The sequence below is a fragment of the Pelodiscus sinensis genome, chromosome 3 (genome assembly GCF_052426305.1).
Source record: "Pelodiscus sinensis isolate ZL-2025 chromosome 3, ASM5242630v1, whole genome shotgun sequence".
Classification (NCBI taxonomy): Eukaryota; Metazoa; Chordata; order Testudines; family Trionychidae; genus Pelodiscus; species Pelodiscus sinensis.
Window position 1 is genome coordinate 117,908,552 of NC_143054.1, and position 26,434 is coordinate 117,934,985.

At 39.9% G+C, this 26,434-nt stretch overlaps 1 protein-coding gene across 4 annotated transcripts in view; it reads left to right on the forward strand.

Moving 5' to 3' along the window:
- The window catches only part of PACRG (parkin coregulated), a 485,180-nt gene that overhangs the window by 119,475 nt on the left and 339,271 nt on the right, over positions 1–26,434 (forward strand). For 3 of the 4 annotated variants that reach the window (XM_075924583.2, XM_075924582.2, XM_025180746.3), the window contains exon 3: positions 18,047–18,181. The exons of the other annotated variant lie outside the window; for it this stretch is intronic. In XM_075924583.2, coding sequence (XP_075780698.1) covers positions 18,047–18,181 — 135 coding nt within the window. The remainder of the gene's footprint in view (positions 1–18,046; positions 18,182–26,434) is intronic. 4 annotated transcript variants of the gene reach the window in all.

Sequence of the window (26,434 nt, forward strand, 5' to 3'; positions counted from 1 at the left end):
AGAAAATCTTTCATTCTTGTCCTCAGACTGTATTATAAGAGACCTCTACAAACCTTCCCCTTGAACACTAGAGCCTGGGTTGCCCAGGCTAGTAGATTTGGTGCACTCCAGCCCCACGAGGGAGTGGCAGGGGGGCTGGAGCACCTGGAAGCCTCCCCAGTGCTGGGGCGGGGGTAGGAGGCCTGAGCTTCAAGGGCCACATCTGGCCCCTGGACCTTAGGTTCCCCACCTCTACCATAGTGATTGCAGAATTTTCACAAAACCTTCCACCTACTCCTCCTGCTCTGGGTGAGTCAGGAGTACACAAATATACATTAACTGTTTGGGCTATAAATATTCTATGGATAATGCCATCTGCTTTCAGTGTAAACTACTATATGGTCCCAATACACACTGCATGTGATTTTGATATTTGTTATATGGACTCCATCTGGGGAGACCCAAGCTATTTTATATTTTTTTCTGGGACTAGTATTCCATCATTTTTAAGCTCTGAGACTAGCCACAGTTCTTTCAGTTTTCTACTGTTTGTCTGCCTATTTATAAGCAATGTTTCTGTTTTGGAAGTAATAATTAATGCTACTTCCTCTTACTAGTGATCCCCTTACCTTCTGGAATGTTTAATGCGTTTTATTTTCATTTTTGAATCCCATTTTATTAGCCCCTGATATTTGACAATCTTTTACTCCAAGAATTTTGAAATAATAATCAACCATTTATTTCAGCACCTATGTAGCTTGTGTTATTGCAGCCATTTTTATAACATTGTAGAACCCTTCTTTCATAGCTTGTTTACTGATAGTCAAGAACTTCTTATACTTTTGGCTTCCTGATTGTTTTCACGAAAACTCGTCAATTCTGCTGAAACAGAGTAATCACTTGGGCAAAGCCAGAGGCCTTGTTGTGTTTCTATAACTTTGTTTTTACAAACATAGGTTATCATCTTGTTTAATCTTCAATCTGGAGTACCAGTCAACTGTTTTCATCCCGTCCCTAGCTGTCTGGCTGGGTGACCCTACCAGAAGATAAAACTCTTGTGCACATTGCTTTTAGGGCCACTGGAGCTCACAAGTCTTCCCACCAAGATGCAGCCCCTGCGAAAGGAACAGAATGCGCTACTGACATTTAAATTGAATGTGCTAGTCTTTTTTACAGCTCTTATTCTAACTGCAGAATATTCTAGCTCCAGATAAGTACTGAAACTAACAAATGAAGTTTCTCTGGAGGGAGAAACTCTGAAAAAACTAGCAAGATTACTCCAAAATAGGGTTGAGGATAATGCATTTATTTAGACTACCAAAAGCACATTCTGTTACAAATTCAAAATAAAGGGTTCTCTGGTAGTGAAGGTGGTAATAAAGTAGGTTATCTATCTTCATTTACAAATCCTAATCTGGTTTATAAAATGTAAAAAATAAAATTAATGTAAAATACATTTTACTGTCACCATTTTTGTAAATACATGTTGAAAATTAACTAAAAAGTGTTCATTCAATACTTTTCCCAATGTGATCAGTGAAAGTTGTGCTGCCCTGCAAGCCCAGCCAATCTCCATGCACTCCCCTTTGTGCCACCTTTTTTGGAATCATCATGGAGTTTACCTGTGTAATGGACAGGAAGTACAGAGATTTTATTTGCTTCCTTCCACTACCTGTACTTGTAGTTGGATCTACTTCTGGTATGAAAAATGAATATGCTAAAACGAATTTATATCAATCTCTTTTTCATGATTGTCTTTCCTGTTTGAGAAACTTAATCTTTTTTTGGCTGTTAAAATAATGTATATATAAATACTCAGTGTATACAAATAGTCTAGTGACCAGATATTTTTACTCTGGGTTTATTAATACTTCAAGAATTGTATCCTTTTATTAGAAAAGCTACATAAAATTGTAGGAATTTTACAAAAGAAAGAATATTCATAATGATCGTTGTTGCATATTTTCTCAGTATATATTTATGACAAATACATATACAGGTACAACAGAATTTTTACAAGATATACATTTTAAAAACATTTTCAGATTGATAGCTGATTTTCTGCTGTTTCTTGTGCCAGACTATTTCATGCGTAAAATTAAAGAAATTAGTAGGGAAATGTCTTTAAGGTTTTTTTTTTTAATAAAAGCTTTTTCTAGTAATTGTCAGTAATATCCAATGTAGTTTGTGAAGTTAGAAACCACATTATATAAGCAGAAAGAAGTTATTAGGTTTTAGCTTTTCAAGATGTTTCAGTTTCTTCTTAAAACAGAATGTTTTCTCTACTACATACCATGACTATATATACACAACTTTGCATATGCCATTTTTTTAAAATACCCACATTATTTCCTTTACACTACAGGAAAAAATAGTCTTTACTTTTGCCACTTGCTACCAATTAGAGTTGGCAATATTTAATTCCAGTTTTTCCACACTTCTAAATTTCTAGAAATATGTAAGAAGTGTTAGAAAATAAATAGATTTATTGTTACATTCAATATTTTATATGTATTGTCAAAGGTAGGAACTACCATACTGCAGTAGGTTAGTGCAGCGTTTCTCAAAGTGATCTGAGAAACCACTCTGAGAAACCTGCTAAATGGCTGATCCAGTGTGCTCTTATTTACCAGCTCTGCAGCCACAGTTAGCATGTTTCTCAGAGTGGTGTCATGGGCCACTTTAAGAAACATTGGGTTAGTGGTCCATCTTTCCAGGACATCATCTACTTATAAAATAAAGTTAATTTTAAATGAATCGGTTTACTCCCACCACATTTCTAAGAGCATGTTGAAACTTAATTAAAAAGTGTTATTCCAACTACATTACCCAGTGTAATCAGTAGATATTGTGCCCCCCCACCCCACCTCCATGTCTCCCTGCACTCCTCTTTCTGACACTTTCTTTGAAGTCAGGATAGAAACTACTAGTTTGGTGGACAGAAGGTATAGAGGGGTAAATAAGGAGAGGAATAGGTCAATGGAACCACAATTTGGATTACTCTGAGCTAGGTACAAACAAACTATATGTATTTTCAGTCCAGCTTTGGTGTCCACAGTTCAAGAAGGATGTTGACACATTGCAGAGAGCTCAGAGGAGAGTCAAGATAATGTTAAAAAGCTTGGAAAAAATTAATCCAGGAGTTCAATGTAGTTGCCTTAATCGAGAGAAGGTTGAGAGGTCACAGTTTATCAATACAAGGGGAACAAAATTTTGATAATGGGTTTCCAATATAGCAAAGAAAAGTGTAAGAAAATTCAGTGGTTGGAAATCGAAACTAGATAAACTCAAATTAGAAGTAATGTACAGTTCTTTAATACTGAGGATAATTAAACATTGCAACAATTTACCAAGGGCAAATCTCCATTACTGGCCATTTTTAAATCAAAATTGATTTTTTTTTCTAAAAGATATTTTAGCTCAAACAGGAATTAATTCGGTAAAGACCTATATAGTCTGTTATACAAAAGGTCAGACTAGAGGATCACAGTTGTTCCTTCTGTCCTGATAAAATAGGAATCTAGGCTACTAGGGAAGAGGAAGGAGGGAGGTGGTGGAATCTCCATCCCTAGATGTTTTTAAGTCACGTCTTGACAAAGCCCTGGCTGGGATGATTTAGTTGGGGTTGGTTCTACTTTGAGCAGAGGCGTGGACTTGGTGTCCTCCTGAGGTCTCTTCCAGCCCTATGATTCTATGATGAAGAGTAGGTGAGGTGACTGATGGGAGTGAAAGGAAAGCAGGGATTATTTGGAACAGAGGGATGGGGTGGGCTGGGAGTGGAAGGGAGGTAAAGTTAGGGTTTCCCAATATAGCTTGTTTTGCTGAGATATGCCAATATAAACACTGGTCCCACACTACAGATAAATGCACACAACTGTCCATGTAACCACCATCCCAGTCATATGCTCTCCTTGCTGACTACTCCAGGAAGTGACTGAATTTTCTTCGGGAAGACAAAGGCTCCCTGACTGAGATTAGAACTGCCTCTTCCCTGCTAGTCCCTACCCTCCTTTCTCCTTATTCAACATTCATATTACCCGAGATGGGTCACTCATCATCACAAATTAGCGGACTGACTTGTGGTGTTACTCCAGTTGTGACAATGAATGACTCAACATCAAATACCATTTTGAATTTGAAGGGAGCAGACAATCATTTCATCCACCCACGAAAGCTCATCACCTAATAAACCATCTTGTTAGTATTGAAAGTGCTACATAGTCCTGTTTTTTATTTCATCTCTGGACTCCCTGGGAGCACTATGCTCTGTGCTGGAAACAGGCTGTGTTCCATTAATGGTATTTCAAAGCTCCAGTCAAGAGATAGGAGTATTTCATTTCATGCTGTGGCAGTTACCAAGGTGGCTGTTGTTAACCTTTTTAAGCCTCTGTCATACTCAGGCTGCTCTCTGTTTAGGATGGGGTTGGTATGTGCCTTCCATATGTGTATATTAACCTGTCTGGGGCTTGTTTGATCAAGGCTGCTCTAAACTGATTGACAACATTGATTCCTTCCACCCCTTCTCTTCCCCCCAGCCTACAGCTACTGTTGAGCTGCTGGGGATTCCTTCCCTTACTGACAGGGCTGGGGAGCTGCAGAGGATTTCCACCTTCATCCACTGCTGCAGCTGAAAGGACTGGAAGGAGAGGGGTTGTGGGAGGCTCTCCCCATATAGTCTCTTCTGGTTGGCTCTGGAAAGGATGCACTCTGACCCATTGGGCATTGCTGGATCTTGTTCTGTGCTTCAGACACAGCTGATGGGGCAGTTTGCTGTTTACTACTTTTGAGGATGAGAGGATGGAACTTAGCAGCAATTCAAATCAGTGAGCCCACCTACAACACCTCAATTTCCTCTCTCAACACCTCAATTTCCCTTTAAGCTCCTTTCAAAGTAAAGTCAACTCCTGCTGAGAAGGCCTGTAGCAAATCAGCTTGGGGCTATAGCAGCATGCAACCAATGGTTAAGACAGAGTGAGACTTCAGCTGGTGCTTTGTTAAAATTCTGTCTGCTACTTGAGAACAAAAGGGGGACAGGAGGAGATGTGAAACTGAGCAGAGATCGACCATCAGAGCCTCTGTGCTTGACCAGTTGATCATGATCGACTGGTTGAGGACAGCTGTCTAATTAAACAGACATTAGTTCAGGGATGTCCTGAGACCTGTGTTATAAATAGAAATGGAATAATTTGATTTTTTTTCTCAATAAATATTGGTAAATATTGATTTTACTGAACACATACACAAACTGATGAAAAAATATTTCCATCAATGATTAAAATTTACAGTTAGGCAAAATAAGGAAAATGCTGCTTGAGGACATATTTGAATTACATTTAAAGGAATTTACTTTGTATATTTTGACATGTTGACAATTTGACTTGTAAATCTTTTAGTTTTTTATATCTCAGTGCATATTGTCATTAAATAATTATAGTCTGACTCCCCCCATATTTTCAGAGATGTGAAAATTTAAATGGATACAAATAGAAAAAAAAACTTAAAAATAAACATTGATACAATCTGTCTAAATTATAAAAAATAAAAATTGAATTCTGATGAGACTTGTTGTATCAGACATAGGTGATCACCATGTGTCCTTCTGGCCCTGGAATATCTTAATGTTTAATTCTGTATTATTATTTATTATATAATATTATATACCAATTAGAATTGGTACCCAGTGTGCTAGTCACTGTACATGCCCCAAGAGTGAGAGTGTGTTGAGAGACAATAAGTGAATGGAGCACAGTAGTTGTAATTAGAATAATTAGGAGCAGCCACAGTATATCAACTGTCAAGCTTTTCTTCTATAGAGAGCCCTGCTGCTCCCAGCCCCACCCCTAGCTGCGGCATCTCTTGCTGGGGGTTGTACAGTCCTCCTGGCAGCAGTTCTAGAGGTGGTGCACCTGCATCTGCACTGCTGGGAGGAGCTGACGGTGTTGGGTACTGGCTTCCAGGTGCAATGGGACTATGGTCCTCTGTTGGCTGCAGTGGCTCTTGGGAGCAGAACTGTGCTGATCTGTGGATCTCAATATCTATCTGCAGATATCCACATCTGCAGGTAGACATTTCTTTCAATCCAGGGCTCTACTCTCATTTCTGTCTTCTTGTATAAACTAGAATTGCTTTTCTTAATGATTTATCTTGTCACGCTGGAAAGCTGTATATTATTTTATTAGAATATATATCTTTAAATATTTGGGATATTCATATTTAATACAATTTGGTGAGAAGTATAGCTGGAAAAGAATAAACAGTCTGGAGTTTCTCTCAAATGCTTTGTGATTGAGTTGGAATTGCTGCATATTGCTTTATTTTATTTGTGAATGATTTACTTTTTCTGTTTCCATGATGAAATAGTTGGCAGGGCTGAGTACCAGAGATTGATGTGACCATGCTTGATATGTATTATTGAGAGTGGGATTGCCTCTTTGTTTTATTTCCATTTTAGAGCACTGGTCTGTATTTCCATTGTGACATGTCATATTGAGATGCATCATGTGGTGTTATGCTGCATTATTAAATACATGATCTGACATAATGCAGTTTGACCTACATAGCTTGATGGTACTTGACATTACACATCAGATCAGAAGGAACTAGTGTAGGTTAGATGAATGGAGACAAAAACTGTTCCTTAAAGGAATCACACTGGCGATGGGACTACTTTAAAATAATGACTATAATCTTGTTCTCTTTGATTTGTTTTGAAGCATCACTGTAATCCCCTTTAGTTAGGAAATGCACCTGATAACATTAATAAATCAGGATTTACAAAACCGAGGCCAAAGAGAATCTGATAGCGTGAAATATCTAAATACTGGTTAGATCCTTATGAGTTAACCCAGTGAAGGCATGCCTCGCCTATTCTTAAAGCACATTACAGGGGGTTTACATTAGAGAGAGAAAAATCCATCTCCAATTAAGAAATTGATAGTTACAATGAAATGTATAGTGTATTGGTAAAGCTTGTTGCAACTAGTACTGTATGGCATGTATCCGAAAGTGCAGTATTAATACTAGATAGTGAAATTCGCAGCAGGCTCTCTTGCAGGGACAATAAAAAGTGACATGGGAGGAGATCGTGGCAGCAATAAACCATTGGCTTTTCTTGAGTATCTCCAGTGCATATCTGCTTTATATAGTATTTTGGTTTGTGGGGAATAGGTGACCTTTAAACATAAGAGGTAAATATAGCAATCCATAAGTACTTATAAACAGCATGGCCATACTTTCTGTGCACTCTTAGTCTACTGGTACTGCAGTCTGGCATAGATCTGCTTGACCTTTTATTTCAAAAGAACAACTCTGTAAAGCATGAGTAAACAGATTTTTGTCCCTATATGTGTAAATTTTCATAACAATTTGCAAGGCTATCCAAAAGCTTATATCCTCTAGAGCAGAGGTGGAGAACCTAAGGCCCCTAGGTTGCATGGATCTGGCCCCTGAGGTTTAAGGCCTCCCCTAGCATTGGGGAGCCAAAGATGGCACTCCAGCCCCCCGCCGCCTTCCTGCAGCTCCTAACCCCCAACTGATTATTCTGTGGGTCAGTGACCCTCAACCCAAAAAAGGTTCCCCATACCTGCTCTAGAAAGATATAGGAATTATTTTGTGAACAACAACTGCAACATTTTTTGACTTCCATTGTCTATATGTGCACATTACCATCTTGCCTGGAATCTGGGCATCATTTTTAACTCAAGACTCCTCTCTGTCCTCTCATATGAGTTATAGCTAAATCTTGCAGATTCTTTCTGCAAAATATTTCTAAGATATGGCTTTTCCTACTTACCCAGGCAGCTAAAACTATTGTCCAGGTTCTTATCAGTGTATCTCCCAATTACTACAGCATCCTTATAGCTGGTCTTTCTCTGGTCTGTTGGTCCCTTCACTTTTACATCAATCATAAGCTGCTTCTCTTCATTTTCTAGGCCCTTCAAAATTTATCCCCACTCACAAAAGGGATATCATGTTCTCAGTTTCTGCCTTAAATAAATGCATGAAAGCACCAGAAGAGAAAAGAGGCTATTTATATGTAGAACGACAAATGGGTAATTTTAAGGAAGGAACGCTGTCACACCATTTTTTAAGGCAGCTTTCAATTGCCTTAACCATGAGAGAGTCCTTTTTCTTCCTGTAGCTTTCTGCCTCATTTACCACCTACATGGGTGGTGGGTATGGTAGGCGGGAGAAGGCATTTCCTTCCCAAACTGCCAATCTGGCTCCACCCATACTCTGACCCCAGAACACTTACTGGCAGCAGAGATGCTGGGTCCATGTGCCCTGCATCAGCCCTGTGCTCTGGGGCCAGGAAGGCTGGGACCACATGCCTTAAGCCCTTCCCATGATCTGGGGCTAGGGAGCCTGGGGCCCTGCACTGCTCCACCTCTCCATGATGCTGGTGGGAGGGGGGGCAGGCCTGGACAGAAAGGGTGGGGTTGGCGGCAGGCTTGGAGGCTTGCCTCCACCAGCCCTACCTTCACCCACTGCCAAAGGCCACATACCTTCCAACTTCTGCAACAAATTAAGTGATGGTCCTACAGGCAAATCTCCTTTGTACAACCCTGATTCATCCCCAGAGCAGGTCCACTATGTGAACTGAGGTAACGGTTCTTTGGGAAGATATAATATGTGATCACATAAATAAAAACTATGTTATAATGCATACTTACCAGGGGGCAAATTAAGTATGCACAGGCATTTCCTAACTTTTGAATATTTGATTTTGCAATCTTAATGTTCTTTCAAATGTCATATTTTTAATATAATTTTGTAAAGCTTGTGTAATACATACCATACTTTATGTAGACATGTGAATGTAATATTTTAACTCTGGGGGAAGATAAATGACACCGCTTGTCTGAAAAAAATAATCAAACCAGTAATAAAAGACTTTCTGTACACCATGCAGTCATACCAAACTTTTGAAGCCAGCATGATATAAGTAAACTGAAAAAACAGCCATATGATAACTAATCAGAGTTGGAACCTTCAGATCTGTGTTACCACGTACCACCTATGCTGTGAATAGAAAATCTGGGGTATACATCTTAACATACTTAAAATTGCATTCAACAAATAAGGACACTTCAAAGGAGCAGATTACTTCATGGAATGGACCATCCCATTCCATGAAATTCTGCTTCAATACAGGAAATAAAACCTCTCTGACTTCATACACCTACATATCACCTACCACCTTACACTGAAAACTAAGGATGTTAAGAAGCAGGTAATTGACTAATTGTGTACTCGATAGTAAACGATTAGTTGATAAGGGGCCCCACTGCAGCTCTGCAGTTTAAGTGTAGTAGGAGCTGGGTGCATAGGCAGCCTGGCTCCTACTACATTTAAAAGGCATGGTGTGACGGCGCGTTGGGGTTTTCCCGTCTCCTGCACCCCTGTAGTGGCACGAACAGACTCCACCAGCCAGTAGAATAGAGGGTGTTTATTGCTTCTCAGGATACAGCACAGCACAGATGTAATCTGGTTACAGGGCAGGCCTCAGTGCCCCCCCTTGAGATGGGGGGTGGCTGGGCCCTACAATCCCAGCCCCCTCCCTAGCTCCTTCTCCCCTGCTTCCCAGACAGAAACTAAAAACCGTCCCTTCCAGCCCTGCCCCCCAGCCAGGGGCGGCATTCCACCTTCCTTTGTTCCTCTCCCTGGGGGGTAACTGGTAGAACAGGTTACCTCCCTGACCCATCAGCTACTCGGCTGGGCCATGCTACAGACAGCAGCCAGTGGGGGTCACCCACAGCCCAAGCCTAGCAACCAGCAAGATACCCACACTACGTCACACATGGTCACAGCGGGATAGGGTTAGGACCCAGCAGGAGCCGGGACTCATTAGTTCTGGCTCACACCAGGCCCTTGTCCACTGCACCTCTGCCTCCCCTGCCCACCCCCATACTGCAGAGATGGTGCTGGGAAGAACCAGCTATTAAGCTGGTTCTCCATAGCACAGGCTCTTGCTTTCCTCCTGATAGAGAGGCAGCAAGGGGGAGGGAGGGAGTAGTTAACTCAACTACTCAATCAGCCTTGGCTAGGCTTATCAGGTAGTTGACTACTCTTTTATATCCCTACTAGAAATTATATGGGGTAACATTTGTCAATTACAACCCACATTAAATGGGAACCAGATCCTGAAAGCAGTCTTTCACAAACTCCTTCTTCTGGCCTTCAACAATACTGCTAGCTCAATCTCAGAAGCAAGTTTCCCACAGGCTAAGACCTACTAACTCATAGTACAAAATCTGCTGATATAGCACCACTGCTATGATGAGCAATATCCCCACAATACACATTTCAAGACTCATGGCTCCTGCACCTGCCTATAAGAACATGTGGTCTACCTCATCCAGTTTAGTAAATACCCCAATAACAATTATGTTAGTGAAACCAAACAATCATTACACTCTCAAATGAACTCTGACAGAAAAATGATAAAAGACAAAACCACCAGATCATCGATGGGTGAACACTTTTCACTAAATAGTCACTCCATATCTGACCTCTTGGCTTTCATCAAAGATGCCAGATGCTTCAGACGGAATAAATAGAACAGAGCAATCCTTAAGTGATCTGTTCCTCATTGTCAATGCCCAGCATTGGGCAATCAGACGCTGCAGGAAACTAAGTGTGCGGTGTTGTGTCTCAGACCATCTTTGCTAATAGCCATTGGTCAACTTATCCTGCATTAACTTGTCTAAGTAGGTCCAATAAAAGATATTACCTCACCCATGCTGTGTGTCTAATATCCTTGGACCAACGTGGTTACAACAACACTGCAAACAGTAGAAGAGAGACATAGTCATTTCACAGATTTCATAGGTTTTCACAGATACTTGCTGATACCAGGGCAGTGGTGAGACTCAGAAATTTTGAACTCCAATCTAGGCTCTGGAGGGGGGAATGTTCTATAGTGGGTGCAGACTCTTCTGCCCATTCCTCCAAGCTTGATCACACCTACTCAATCTTCTTCAACCTGTCCCAGTCCTCTAACTTTTTTCTAGCTCTTGCTCCGTGCTCAATATGCATTCTCCTTGCCTGCCCAGTCCCAGTCTCAGTCTCCAAATTCTTATACCTGTCTTAGGATATGTCTAGACTACAGAGTTTCTGGGATACCGGAGGTATCCTAGAAAAGCTCTGCCGCGTACAAGGAATGCATCTGCTTTTCAAAAAAAAAAAAAATTGGGAAAAGCAGACACGTTTTTTTCAGCATCCCTGTAAACCTTGTTTTACGAGGAAGAAGGGATGTTCTGAAAGAGGGTTTTCCCCGACATTTGGCCCATTTAGACGGGTCAAATATTGGAAAAGCCTCCTTCGAAAGAAAAGGATACACAAACTGCAGTCGCAATTTGCGTATCTTTTTCTGACTTTTTTTTGTAGTATAGACACAGCCTCATTTTTTCTGGCCAATCAGTCCTCAGTTCTGAGTTAGCTTCCATGCTCAACCATTCCCAGATTCCCCTTCCTATACCTGATCCAATAGCAGCTTCCTCTACCTTCTTCCTCATTCTTACTTTAGCCTTTATGCCCTCCCAGTCTCACCAGATTCCTTGTGCCAATCTACCCATTTACCCCAGTCCAGCTTTTGTTGTCTCTGTATTTGAATCTGATAACTTTCTATATCTTGCTGACTGGGTTGCAGCACAATTGTCATTGACAACACAGAACAGGAAAAATTTCTGATTTCACCTTCACTGCCAGTTCCCAGGCCATACCTGAGAGCAGCCATTGCCTTGGTAGGCATGGTGAATGGACAGTCTGGTCAGCACAAGAAGCTGCAAGAGGACAGAGGATGCTATATCATTGTGTGGGTATGTATTTGATTATGCTAAGAGTTGTCAACTTTAGATGCAATAAGAAGTCTGAGCATGCTCTGTGAGGATGGACTCATCTGAGATTTTTAGCTTCTAAAAATCAAAGAAATATTTACTCAGCATGTGTGAATTGCAGTTTTTTATTTTCAACTGCAATTTAGGTAAACATGCATAGGGCTAGCAAGAGTCATCCCTGACACACAGGCCACTGGCCTGCTGAATTGCAGGTACCTGTTCAAAAATGTGAAAGTGTTAGAACTTTTCAAAGAATGGATAGTTTCACAGACCTCTGTCTTGGAAATGATTGAACCCTTTTGTATTACATTTTCAAAAAAAAAAAAATCAACGTGAGGCAGCCACTTGGCATGGAAAAGTTTCAGGCTGAATGGTTGAAGTTTTATAAAGTTATCAATAGGGCTCTACCAATTTCATATCCAGGAAAAAAGCATCACAGATCATGAAATAAGCCCTTTCCTGTGAAATCCAGTGGCATTCTGGTCCTAAGATCACTTCAGCAAAGGGGACTCCTAGCTCCAGCTGGGCAAGTAGGGGAAATCCATTGCTGATGTTAACTCAGAAGTGAGGATGACAATCCCATGACCCTTCTACAACAGGTTTGTGACCCACCCCCATCTCTTTTTGGGTTGGGACCTCCACCATTACAACACTATGAAATTTCAGATGTAAATCTGAAAAAATAAAATTTATGCATTTTCAATTGACCATAATGGACTGTGAATTTGGTAGTGCCCTTGTCATAAACACTTAAAAACAGTCTTACAATGGGAAATGTAAAGCAAGCTTAGTAAGTGTCATTTCCAGCTTCATCAATAATATATATACACCATGTCCTTTTTAAAAGTTTCAAATTATTACCATAATTGCTGTTTGTATTGCAAACTGTTTTGCATGCTCAAGATTTTGGCTAATTTCGACCAGGTCTTGCATGCTCTTGAGAAGTGGAGGTACAGACATGTCTCCCTCCCTGCTTTCTGAAATCCCTTGGGTCCAGCACTCCTTTATAGGAACCAGATAGAGTGGTGCTCTAATGGGACTAGATAGCAGGGGTCATTGCTGTTGTACTGGTGGTGGTCCCCAGCTCTGATGTGGCTTAAGGAGTATAACAACTGACCGGTAATCATTGCTCCATTTTGAATGAGTTGTAAAGAGCTCTGGTGAGTGTTCTGCCATTTCAATTGCCTGAGCCATCCTGTCTACATCTGCCGTGTGATGATGGAATGGCTTATTGAACCTCCCACTCTGCCATTATAACACCACTTTTCACATATACTCCACACTCAGTTTGAGTACAAAGAATCAGAAAGTAGCCCTTTGGTTTCCCAACCAAATTTTTCCATAATTTAAGATTATAATCTGAAATTAAGACTGTGAAGAATTTCAGACAAAACAATCCATGGAAAGAACCCAGCACCTTAACTGGTAGTCAGATAATTTCTGATATAAAAACTTTGTAACTGCTGAATATTTTATAAATATTCTGGAAGATTTATATAAGTAAAAGCTGGTAAATCCACCCATCTTTATGGACCTACCTAATAAAAACTAATTAGCCTCTAGGAAGAGTGATATTCCAGACTTTTATGCCTTTCTTGTCAGCATCTCATTCTATGAATCAAAGAAAATAGAAATCTGTTTTAAACATTTCAGATAATACTTTAACAAACTTACCAAATATATTGTGTGCTACTAGTTGTTCATCAGCTTTATTACGGAAACTATAAAATGATCTCAATCATAGTTTTAGGAAGTAAGATTCTTACTAATAACCCTAATCCTTTTCATGTCTGTGTGTGACTGATCATGTCATTAATTTTCTACACCAGCATTTGAATGGTTATTCACTTTTTTGACTGAGAAAACATGTATTTGAACATACAAATTGGGTGTCCAGTCAGCTATTCTCACATACATTTACTTATTTTGAATCAACACCTCCACTATGAACTTGCAAAATATAAAAATTTTGGTTTCATTTTCTAGGTCCAATGATATGTATACAACCTGGCTCCTTCATTAGAAACGTTGGCCATGTAGTTCTATCCTCAAATAATTAATCCTTGTTTAAACCTTCCCTCAAATAATAATCTGTCTAGCTCATGTTATTAATGTGCTGTCATTGAAAAGTTCAAGAAAACAGTACAAATGATTTTAAACACTCATGAAGCAAGGAAAATGTGTGGCTTTTCCCTCCTTTTTTTGCTTAATGGCTTGTATCTTTTATCTTGTCACACACAGCAGGAATGACATTCAGTAGCACAGAGTTGCATTAAAGGACTTTTGCAATTACCAAACTCTTCAACTTATCTTTGGCATTTAACAAACCTCAAAGCTGTTTATTATTTTGTATACTTTGCCATTGTGAATATTAGCCTTTAATTAACTGGAAGTAATCAATTACTCTCTGATCTTAGTCTAACTACAATATTACAGTGAGGTATTTTTCTCAATTTGTAAAAGGGAGGGTTTTGGGGTTTTTTTGTAAAAAATGTAATGTCGTTGTTACTAGGTATAACAATGAAATCCGTAACATGTAGCAACAACCTATGACTTTTAGTGACTTTTAGTAAAAGTAAAGAATTCTGATTCTGATTCTGATTCTGCAATATTGTTTAGTTTACTTCAGTATTCCAATCACAACATCAGCTCAGACTTAAAGGCTGAGAATTCATACACCAGTAAGGTTCTGAGAGAGATAATTAAAAAATGTATGTTTTCTATGTACAGGGACATTAAGCTATGCATTTATGAGACATCAGGTTGCTTTAAATAAGCAGAATCAAATCTTTCATCATAACTACATAAATAAGTAATCATCCTGTTAGACCTGGTTGAAAAATGCCAATTTTTTGTAGGAAATGTCGGGAAAAAATAATTTCCAACAAAAAATATTGGCGTTTTTATGTTATCTTCTTCTCTTTGTTGTTTTATCAATTTCGTAGCAACAGCTTCCCATTGATGGTGCTCTTTTTATGCTTTAGACAGAGGAGCCTGAACAGCAGCATTGTGACATCAGGGGATTTCCACCAGACATAATTTTTTCCCTCCAGTAACTCTAACACAAACCCTAACTCTGCTGCTTTTCTTGATCATCTTTCCCCTTGACAACCCATTTGGTACTGCAGGCAAAGGATTCTGCACCAAATGAGCACTATTTATATGACCAGAAATAGTTTTGGCTGGACAAAAGTAAATTATGTTGCCTGTGCCAGGCATGGTGTCCTTAGCTTCTGTTTGTCAGAGGGTGGAGATGGATGGCAGGAGAGATATCGCTTGATCATTTCCTGTTCAGTTCACTCCATCTGGGGCACCCAGCATTGGCCACTGTCGGTAGACAGGATACTGGGTTGGATGGACCTTTGGTCTGACCCAGTATGGCCATTCTTATGTTCCTATGTTCTTATGTTCATGGTATGAGAGGAGATACAGTGCAAATTTCCAGCCTCATTCCTAATCAGATCAGTTCATATAGCTTCTGATATGAAGCAATCCTGGCTATTCCAGTCCAGATCTTTGCATCCTCCACAACTTTGTAAAAGCACCACAGTCTCTCATTTGCTGGTTCCTCATTTTGCTCAGCTAATAAAAAATATCCTACAAGAAGAAAAAACTATTAGGCAAAGGATATTTGCCTGACGCAGTCCTCTTTTGGAAGAATCTCTTATAGAGGAAGTATCATGAAAGTGGGCTTTATCTATACAGGGGAAATTGATTGGCATAGCTATTTTGGAATAACTATTCTGTATAATTGAGCTATTTTGGAATAACTCTCCTGGATGGACACCTTTGTGGAATAAAATTGCCTATTTGTTTATTTATGTACATTATCATAGTTCCTAGGAGTCCGAGTAACAGAAAGCTGAAGGTGGAATGAGGAGGATTTGTTGAAAGAGTGGCTACAGAGGTAGGAGGAGAATCAATAGGAGAAGCAGCAGGATGGAATGGAGTCACAGAAGCCAGTGGCAAAGAAGACTCAAAGAAGACCATGGTCGACTGTGTCAGTGATCACAAGAGTCCCTTTTGGCCTTGGAATCTATGAATATATGACAGGTCAAGAAGGAATATGTAGTTGATTGTGAGCTTTGGCTAAGAAGACATCATTACAGATTTTGGCAAGAGCCACTTCCATGGAGTGCAAGGGGCAAAAGCCAGACTGGAGAAGATCTAGGAGAGAATTGGAGAAGAGTAATTCCATTCAATGATAGCCAGGGTGTTGACGAAGTTTAAAGATGAAAGGGAGAAGAGGGATGATGTGATAGTTGGAGAGGCAAATGGGATCATGGGTAAGGTTTTTTTTTTTTAAATGGGAGGGACCAAAGCCTCATATTGTGAGAGGAAAGAACCAGAGATAGTGAGAGGTTAATGAGAAGAGTAAAAGGAAGGTGATAAGAGTGAACAAGAGGGAGATCAGGAAAGGGGACGATGTGGAATCACTGGGGCTACGTCTAGACTGGCATGATTTTCCGCAAATGCTTTTAATGGAAAAGTTTTCCATTAAAAGCATTTTTGGAACAGAGTGTTTAGATTGGCACGGACACTTTTCTGCAAAAGCACTTTTTGCGGAAAAGCATCCGTGGCCAATCTAAATGCGCTTTTCCGCAAAAAAGCCTCGATCGCCATTTTTGCGATCAGGGCTTTTTTGCAGAAAACAAATGTCAGCTGTCTACACTGGCCCTTTTGTGCAAAAGTTTTGCGCAAAAGGGACTTTTGCCCGAATGGGAACAGCATAGTATTTCCGCAAAAAGCACTGATTTCTTACAGTAGGAAGTCAGTGCTTTTGCAGAAATTCAAGCGGCCAGTGTAGACAGCTGGCAAGTTTTTCCACAAAAGCAGATGATTTTGCGGAAAAACTTGCCAGTCTAGACACAGCCTGGGATGAGTGATAAGGTTAGAGGAGGAGAGCAGACAAGGAACTTGTGCATCTGTGATGAGAGAGAAGGAGACGAAGTGTAGGAAGGGCGAGGAAGTTAAGCCAAGGGGTAGGAGAGGATCATGCTGTATTATGCCAACTTTCTCTGAACATGGCAAGATCCTGTGCAGAGAGAAGTGAAGACAGTAGGAGAAGAGATACAGAAAGAGAAGGAAAGAAAGGAGGGGTTCATAGTATGACATTAGTGGTGGTAGGGAGGCATGTACGAGGTAAAAATGATGGGCTGATTGGAGAGTCAAGTCTAGGACATATGTCACCAGACATATGGAAGAGGATATGGAACCTAGATTTGAGCTGCTAGAAGAAAGTAGGAGATCAGCGTGAAGAGAGGAAGAGAAATAAGTAGAGATGATGGGAACTATAGAGGAATAAAACAAGATGGAACCATTGATCGGAGGGGACATGTAGACAAGGCCTTACGCAGGAAAATTTTCCAGGACTGATTATTATTTTACACCATTATTAATGCATTGACTGTAGTGAATTTGCTTATAGAAGGCACAGAGTGGTCTTTCTTTCTTCCTTTCTTATAGGGGCACATTAACTTTAACAAGATATTATGCAAGAAAGTCCATACACTATGAGGAGGATACTACTGTATTTGGTGAACTTCCTCCAATTCCACTCTCTTCCTCTTGGACATACCTCCTCAAGCCTATTTAGCCAAAAACAAACAGTTTGTAAATTCAGTGTTGCTTAGAAACTCTTCTGTTAAATACTAGTTACCACAGTAGGTAGATATTTATGTACATCTCCCCTTCGCCAGATAACAAAGGAGAAGTGATTTGTGTCTTACTTTCATATTAAAGAAAATAGAAAGATAGGAGATGTGCACTTTTAGATTCTGATATCAAATAGTTTACATTTAAATAATGCTTTATCTTTAACTGCTTTACAAACAAAGAAGGAATTAAACCTCCTAAAATAGGCAAGGTATCATAAAACTTGTGAACATGTAGTATTATTTCTGTTTTTAAAAGGTGTGGAAACTTAGAGTTTTAAATGAAAAGTCAATTTTTCAGGAGATGATAAAAAAACAGATAAGCCAATTAGTACCTACAGAATACTACAAAATTCTAAATCTTCATTTAAGGGTAATACTTCTTTCCTGTAATATCTATTAAAAACCTTAATTGGACACATACATTAAAATAAGTATAACATGAGAAGAGTGAAATCAATGCTACTTGCTATCTTACCAATCCCTTATAAACCATTAGTGTTTCTACAGAAATATTAGAATTTTTATTTTAAAAAACCCGCACTGTTGCATTATGGTTTGTTTGTGTGTTTTTAGGTAAGAGGACCACCAGTTGCAGGAGCATTTAAAGAAAGACCAACAAAGCCTACAGCATTTCGCAAGTTTTATGAGCGAGGTGACTTCCCAATTGCCCTTGAGCATGATACAAGAGGAAACAAAATAGGTTGGAAGGTAAGTCAGGGCACGGCTGTAACAGCCAGCTGCATTTATTGAAGTGACATATTTCATTGCTAAACAAAGTTGGCTTATAAGTAAATAAACTGGAGTAATTTCTTAGCAAATGGAAGATGGTGGGGGTGCTGTTAAAGAAAGGCCCCCTGAGTCAGCCATCTACCTTGCTAACAATTAAATTATATGTTGCAAAAAGGAAGATGACAGAGTTGCTTTGCCTTAGAGTATTGTCTCCTGCCCAATTCATCTCTATTTATATGAAGACCTGGCAACCCAGCCTGTTTCAGGCAGTCCATCAAATGATGGAAGTGGCTGGATACAGTGAGCAGCAGACATTTATCTCCCACAGATTTCACCTTCCTGCAGGACACTTCCAAATGGGAGCTTTAATTACCTAAATGGATAGGTCAAGATTGCCTGCTCCTGGGAAATGCAGAGCAGAATACAAACGAAGGCAAATTCTCATTCCACGGCTGCACTCTCAGTCTGCAGCATATGTCAGGCAGCGTAATCGCTGTCATACGTGCCCCTGTTAGAGGCTGACCTCCACTGCAGAAACCATTACGGCGCCGACATTTCTCTGACAAAAGGTTAATTGGCTTCAAAATAAATGTATTGCCTAATGACTCCATTCTAATGCGTCTGTGTTTCTCTCTAAAAGGCTCAGTGATGTTATTTGTAAAACTTGCCAATCTTTTAAGTAACTAGAGCAGGCTTTTAAATTTAATTTGAAAAATGAATGCTGATCTTTAACCTGCTCCTGCAATTTAATTATTTTTGTTATCAGAGAATTACTTTACGTCTTCTGTTATTTATTGGGCTAGAATAAGAATTTTCTGGAAACAGAATAATAGTTACACAAGGATGAGTGTGATCTGCATAGGGAAAAATACATCAGATTTGTAGAAGAATTTGAATTGTCCATGTCAAATATGATCCTAATTTAAAAATAGCTATAGTTCCAGGGAATGGAAGGGGAATTTTATAATACAGGGTCTGATCCTTCTCACGCTAAAGTCAAAGGGAGAAGGATTTAGCTTGTAGTGTGGCAAGTGAATGTAAGCAGTTTAATTATTAGTTGTTAGTATTTGGGTTTTTACTTACCAGGTTATAAGTTCTTGTGAAGGTCAAAACTATATAACAGGGTTTAGAAAAGAATTAGATCAGGGGCGGGCAATAAAAAAGAAGGCAGCCCACAAGGTTAGCTCCTGGTGGGCTGCTGCTGCTATGTTTACCTGTGCCTCTGCAGGTATTGGAGGATTGCAGCTCTGGTTGGCTGCAAATAACCATTTGTGACCAGTGAGAGCAGCATGAAGTGTTGTAGACTGGAATGCTGCTTCTTGCTTCTCGTATTGGTTGTGAATGGCGATTTGCAGCCAATGAGAGCTATGATCCTCCTATGCCTGTGAAGACCCACCAGGGACTAACCTTACAAACCATGGAAGGTGCCCACCCCTGAATTAGATAATGGAGAATAGGTCCACTAATGGGTATTATCCAGGATGGGCGGTGATGATGTCCTCAGCTTCTGTGTGCAAGAAGCTGGGAATGGGCAACAGAAGAGGGAATCACTTGATGGATATCTGTTCCATTTATTCCCTCCAGAGCACCTGGCATTGGCCACTGACAGAAGTGAGAATATTGGGTTAAATGAACCTTTTTTCTGGCCCAGTAAGGCCATTCCTATGTTCTTAAAAAGGGCAATTGCTTTGTGGGAAACATGGAACAGGCTGTAACTTTATTGCATATAATTACTGAATCAATGCAAGGACTCAAGATGTAATTCTTGCAGCAAGGTGAACCTTCACCCAGCCTCTCACCATAGCTTTTCTATGTTCTGAAACAAAACTGGAAGATCCCAACATCGTATCTGACTGGGTCATGAATTCACTTACTCGTGCCACCTCCAAGAACTTAGCTCGTTCACTCTAAACTCATAAAGAGACCTAACAAGCCTTAAACTGTTCTCCAGCATTTTCTTCTGTTGGGTATCCTGAGATATTACAATTTCTAACCTCACAATATCAAATTGAGAGATTCCAACCGCTATTACCCCATTTTAATTGCTACTTGACCTTTACACTGCTAGAACTATCTTGTCACTAGATACTTCTTGGATGTAACCAAGAGCATTTGCATATAGCCAACCTTCCAGGCAAATCTTAATGCTAGAATAAAGACATGGTTCTCGCTGTCTGAAAAGTGAAATGTGCTGGAATAGAGTGGCTCTGAGTAATAGGTTATGTTCAATGTGCCGTGGTGTCCCAAATATAATCCAGGAAAGGCTCTCTCATAGTTCACATTTCTCCACTCCTTAATGACTTCCTTTCCCTTCAACTTCTGCAGTAACATTTTGGACCATAATAATACAGTTAATGAGAGGTAGGATTCTATTGCCATCCAAGGCTTTCTGCTATTTCTAATCCCAGTCTGTGGACCAAATTGTACCATTGATTATTGTGTAATTTAAGACACTCTGAAAAGTGAGCAAGGTGGAAGATGCACTTTTCTTAGTTCCCATCTTAAATCCTGGAAATCGGGACGATGCCCACTGTTGCAAGACAATGGACAGGATGAGGAGAGTTGTGTACATGCACAGGTTAATAGCTGTGAGGTAGGGTTTATATTTTTCTCTTTGTTTTAAAACACAGGCACATTTCTGAAACACAAGCATACTGTGAAAGATCCAGGGAAGCTGGCTACAATAGTTTGGTGGAGGGTAATTTGGTGGATGCTTTTTGTTTCTTGAATAAACTGCTGGAGACTGCTGTCACGTAATCAAGGCAGACACCTGAGGCTAATTAAGAGGATTGCCCGAAACAGAAGGCAAATCAGGCACCTGCAGCCAATTAAGGCCTGATGCATTACTTTAAAATGTTTCCCCTATGATAAGGCAGGGGGAAGGAGAAGAGTGAAGGACTGAAAGGAAGAAGTGGGTTGCTGAAAAGGAAAGTGTGGTTGCAAAACCAGGCAAGATTCACTCTGGTGTCAGGGAGACAGTACTAGCGGAGTGTTTGGGGAAGTGGCCCTGGAAAAAGGCTGCTGTATTGGAGCTAGAGGAAAAAACCCTGTGAGTTGTTGCTGTTTAGGGTCTCTGAGCTGGAACCTGGCGTAGTGGGTGGGCTTGGGTTTTCCTCAGCTGTCCCCATACCAGGTGTTGACCTGACCTTCTCTTCCTCCTCTCCCCCCCCTCACTATGTGGAGGGTCACAGTGAGCCTCTGAGGCATATAACAACTGTCCAGAAGTGCAGGACCCAGTGGGCATGGCTGTAGCTTTGCCACAATACACTCAAATACCAACTTTCATCCATTATATTGACTTCTAAATCTGCCTAAATCATGAAAACAATAATCTAGTATTTCTTAGTCTTCTTTGCTTTCTTTTAGAGAGCTTGCTAGAATTGCATTAATGAAACTAGATCAAACTTTTAATAAAGTGTTTGGAAGAAGCATTTTCTAGAAAATCCATATAGAAACTTCATTTTGTTGCATGTATAGGCCAGTTTTACTGAAACAAGGATAAGCAGAGAAGAAATAAATTGTCACATTTCTCATAGATATTTTAGTCCTAATATAACCACATAGTATCAGCTTTATTTTTTCTTGTTCTGTGTATATGTGATGCATATCATGGTTCGTTTCATTCATTAGCTTATCTGTTCAGTGGTACACAAGAGCTAATGCAAAGACTCTCAAAAAGTGATTTGTTCTGACAAAGGAAAACATCTTGGGATGTTATTTCTATAAAATATACAGTATTTAATTTTCTAATTATTAAAACAAGATGTAAAATAATGGAGATGTTAAAATGAAAAATGTGTTAATCACTCAATGATAGCTGGGATTAGATTCAACATGATAATGATCCAGCTATGTGTACAAAGAGGGGCTTATTTTGTCTAGTAAGCAAATACTGACCTCCAAACACTTATACACAAGCTTAACTTTAAGTATTTGATTAGTTGTCTACACATGAAAGTTACAGAATAATGTAGGGTGTGAATTTAAAGCAGAATAGCTGTTCTATGTTTAAACAATCCCTGAGTACAGAATTTGAGCCATAATTCTGATTTTCCCCTAGTATGCACTGAGAACAGTATCAATGGAAAGCTAACTGTCTAACATGTATTTAAATTCTCTCTACAAAAGGTGCTAAGTAGTGTTTCAAACTGTATTAATGAAACTGTTAGCTAACATTTTTTTAAAAAAAAGACGTGGTGGTTGTTTTAAGTTTAGACAGGGCTCTAGAGGCTTGAACTGATCGCTTCCTAAGTAAAACTCAAGTAAATGGGTTTAGTGCAGTGGAATATGTAGAAGTTTAGAGGAGATAAATCCTGACGTTATTCTGAAATAAGTATGTCTACACAGCAAGCCATTATTTCAAAACTTCTTGTGAAATGAGGGTAGCAGGAGTCAGAATAAGGGAAGTTGAAGGAAGAGTGTTCCTGCTGTGTAAACAGTGCCAAAAGCCGAATTAAGCTATTTTGACTTCAGCAACGCAATTGACATAGCTGTAGTTGGATAGCTTAATTTGAGTTTTGCCCTGCTGTGTACATGTGCCCTTCGTGACATCTCATTTGGAGCTTTACTACAGAGCTCTGCTTTGCTTGCGTTCCGAGAAGGCTTATTCTGGAGGTGATAGTTTGTTTTACCATTTATAACTTGCAATTTCAAAATGGAAAATGAAAGGAGATGTGCACTTTTGAATATTGATGGATTGTGACAGTGACTGACCACTATCTGATCAGCTGGAGACATCGTACTATTTAGTGGGTTTTTTCAACAGAGACCAAATAAACTAGATTTTGCTACAACAAAGTTAACTCTTATTGCATGTTTTTAAGTTTACCATGACGCAAGGTATGCCCTTGGATGCTACTGTAATATCGGTAATCGTGCTTCAAAAGCAGTCATATTAGACTTCTTTGCATTTCTCTCATATTACTATTCAGCTTTTTTTAAAGGTTGTTGCCCCCGATAGGCGAAAACAGATAAATATTTATAATCTAGGGCTAAAAGAGTGCTATATACAAAAACAAGGGACAAGATCATGCCAATGTAGACGTAGCCTCAGATTTCAGATCTTTGTTTGTGCCCTAAGCAGTGTTTGTGAGGAAGATTTAGGTTCAAATATAGTGCATTTTTTATGAGTAAAGCCATGTGCAATTTTTCAGATGAACTGTTCATTACTGAAAAATGGAGTTTACATCCATCTAAAACTGTCTTCACATTTGCTAAACAGTTTCAGCCAATTTTTGGAGATGGAAGGATTTAGATTCTATTCAACTATCATCAGCTTCCTTTAGTCCAGTGGTTAGTACACTCTCATAGTATGTAGGAGCTCAAGATTCAATAACCTATTGTGCCTAATGTGGAGAAGGGAGTTAAAGTTGAGTCTTCTACACTGCAACAGAATACCCAAGAGGTAGAGTTATGGGATAATCTCAAACAGATTATTCTCATTTTCTCCTCATATACCTATTCTACTTTAGGATTTAAAACTTCAGGCTCCTACATCCTAATTAGCAAGCTATAGAATCATATTATTTCCTCTCACATTCATATATATTAATGCTCCCTGCCTGGCCTGGCCTGCCCTGGCCCTGTGCTACTCCTGGAAGTAGTGGACACATCCCTCCCTGTGGGCACTAGGACTGTCTAGATGCGGTTATTTCAGAAAAACCATCCCTTTTTTGAAAGAACCCTAATGCCTGAAAAAATGAGGTTTACGGGTTCTTTCAAAATAGGTTTTTTTTCCTGAAAGAACTGTGTCTAGACCACATTTTTCCAAAAATTCCTTTTTTGAAAAAGTGATTGGAATCTATTATGTAAATTGTGTGAAATTTGTAAATCGGTGCTTTGTTTGCAATTTCGAAGTTCTTCATTTACATTTCTCTATCGAAAGAGGAATGTAGTCTAGACATAGCCTTGGTGAAGGGTAGAAGGTGTCCTCATTCTGAACCCGTCCCAAGTGATGACCTCAGTACTCCCATTGGCCAGGAACTGTGGAAAATGAGAACTGTAGAGTCAGTGCCTAAGGACAGAGCCAGCATATGGAGCCACTTGCTCTCTCCACCAAGGGGTCACACGGAGGGACAGACCATCTGTTTCTGGGAGTGGTGTGGGGGCAGAACATGCAGGGAACCTGCCTTTGCTCTAGTGTGTTGCTGACCAGGACTCAGGGCCACCTGAAGTAAGCATCAGCAGGCTGGAGCCCACATCCTGATCCCCTCCTGCACCCTAACCTGCTGTCTCAGCCCCCTTCTAGAGCCCACATCCTGCACCTCTCCCACATCCCAAACACTCCTGCATCCCAATGTCTTGCACCAGTCCAGAGCCCACTTCCACTCCCAAACTCCCTCTCAGAGCCTGCACTTCCTCCTGCCTCCAAACCTCTTTCCCCAACCCTGAACCCCCCGTTACACTCAAACTCTGACAATCTACCCCCCTCTTCTGCACCCTTACCCGCTGCCCCAGGCTCAACCTAATGTTTCCTCCCACACTCCAAACTTCGGCCCCAGCCCAGAGCCTTTACTTTCTCACACCCTGTCAAGGCTGTTCCCCACTTTGGCACCATGAATGCAGAAGTGGGGGCCTGCAAAAGCACCCCAAAACCTGATCTCTACAGGTTTTGGTACAAAAACTTCCCCCAAAATCCTAATACCTGGACTTTGGAGAATAAAAACCACTGCCACCACTCAAGTATTTGTAAGAAGACCAGGGAAGAGATCACTTGGGAAACCTCCTCCCTAAAACCTCAGGGGTACCTCAAGCTCTTTTCCCCAAAGAGCTTGAAAAGAAAGTAAGCTGCAATCTGTGGTAGCTGCCCCCTAGTTAGAGGTATGCAGATACCCACAGACAGATTTTCCAGGACACAGAAATGAACCAATACCAGGATAATTAGAAAAAGAAAACAAACTTGTGTTATCAGAACCAGTTTATAGTTGCAAGCATAATAAAGTGGCTAGTTGGAAAAAAGCCACCAATTAATATACTCATAGGGGAGTGCTCAAATCTTATTTACAAAAGAGAGGGGAAAAAAGCACTTTTAACAGCACAGATATCATTTTCACAGTCCCAAACCATAAAATGGATTATCCATAAACCTGATGGATTAACTAACTTTACTCTACTTATATATTGTGAAAAGACTTCTTGGAGAGAGAGACGGCCTCCCATCTCCCTGTTACCTGGAAGAAACCACTCTGACTCCGACAAAGAAGGGAAAAGTTAAAAATGTCTTTGTCCCAGTTTGAAATCCCTGCTTGCATTGTTATTGGCTGACCAGATACCTGGCTAGAGACAAGTGTTGGCCAGCCCTCATGGTTGTAACACACCCCATCCCTCTACTCTATCCCAGTGAAAGTGAGTGAGGGTAGGAGTGAGTTACAGAGGGAGGGCAGATCGAGTGAACAGGAGCAGAACATAGGTGAGGTCTTGGAGAACAGATAGGGCAAGGGTGTTTGGGTTTGTGTGAATAGATGGTTGGCATCCCTAGGTAGAACGTGGGAGGAGACTGAATGTAAATGAGTATCCTTGGGTTTTTTTCCCTCATTCTCCATTGAATCAATGACCTCGCTACATATAGCCACAAAAGAGGTGCAATTATGATTGATTCATAGCTCTTATTAGTATGTCAGCACCTATCCTTAACCAGGCAGGACAGGGGAGTAGTTTTCTTCTTGAATACAGTTTTTCTGAAAGAGTATCCTTTTAAATTCAGTGGAGAGTAAAATTCCTTGATTAATTTTAAATGTGGTAATCATTTTGGTTGGCATAAATCCATACTTACTGACTCTGCGTATACCTTCCTCTCAAATATTGTTTTAAATTGATTTATTAATTCCATTTCAAAATTCAAACCACTTAAAAGCAAGTAAAAATTGTAGCAATGAGTTCATATCCTTAAAAACAGTCTTGGCACATGCTTATTTGTTATTTGTAAAGTCAGTTTCTGTCAGCAAATAGGACATACTGACTGCAAGAGTCAGCTTTTGAAAATGAAAAATAGATATGTTTATTTGCTCTTTCTTCCATTCATTGTATAAGCACTAATTTACATCTTTGTTAATAAAAGATGCTAAAAGAGGATACTATCAGGTTAAAAGCTAGGAATAATGCCATGTCAGTTGAAAACTGGTTGGAAGATTGCAAAGGGAAATGACAAATGGCAGCATGTCAAGATTGAGCCATGCAGTTAGTGGATATTAAAGACTAGAACTGTTTTGTTTTATTATTTTTATAAGTTATCCA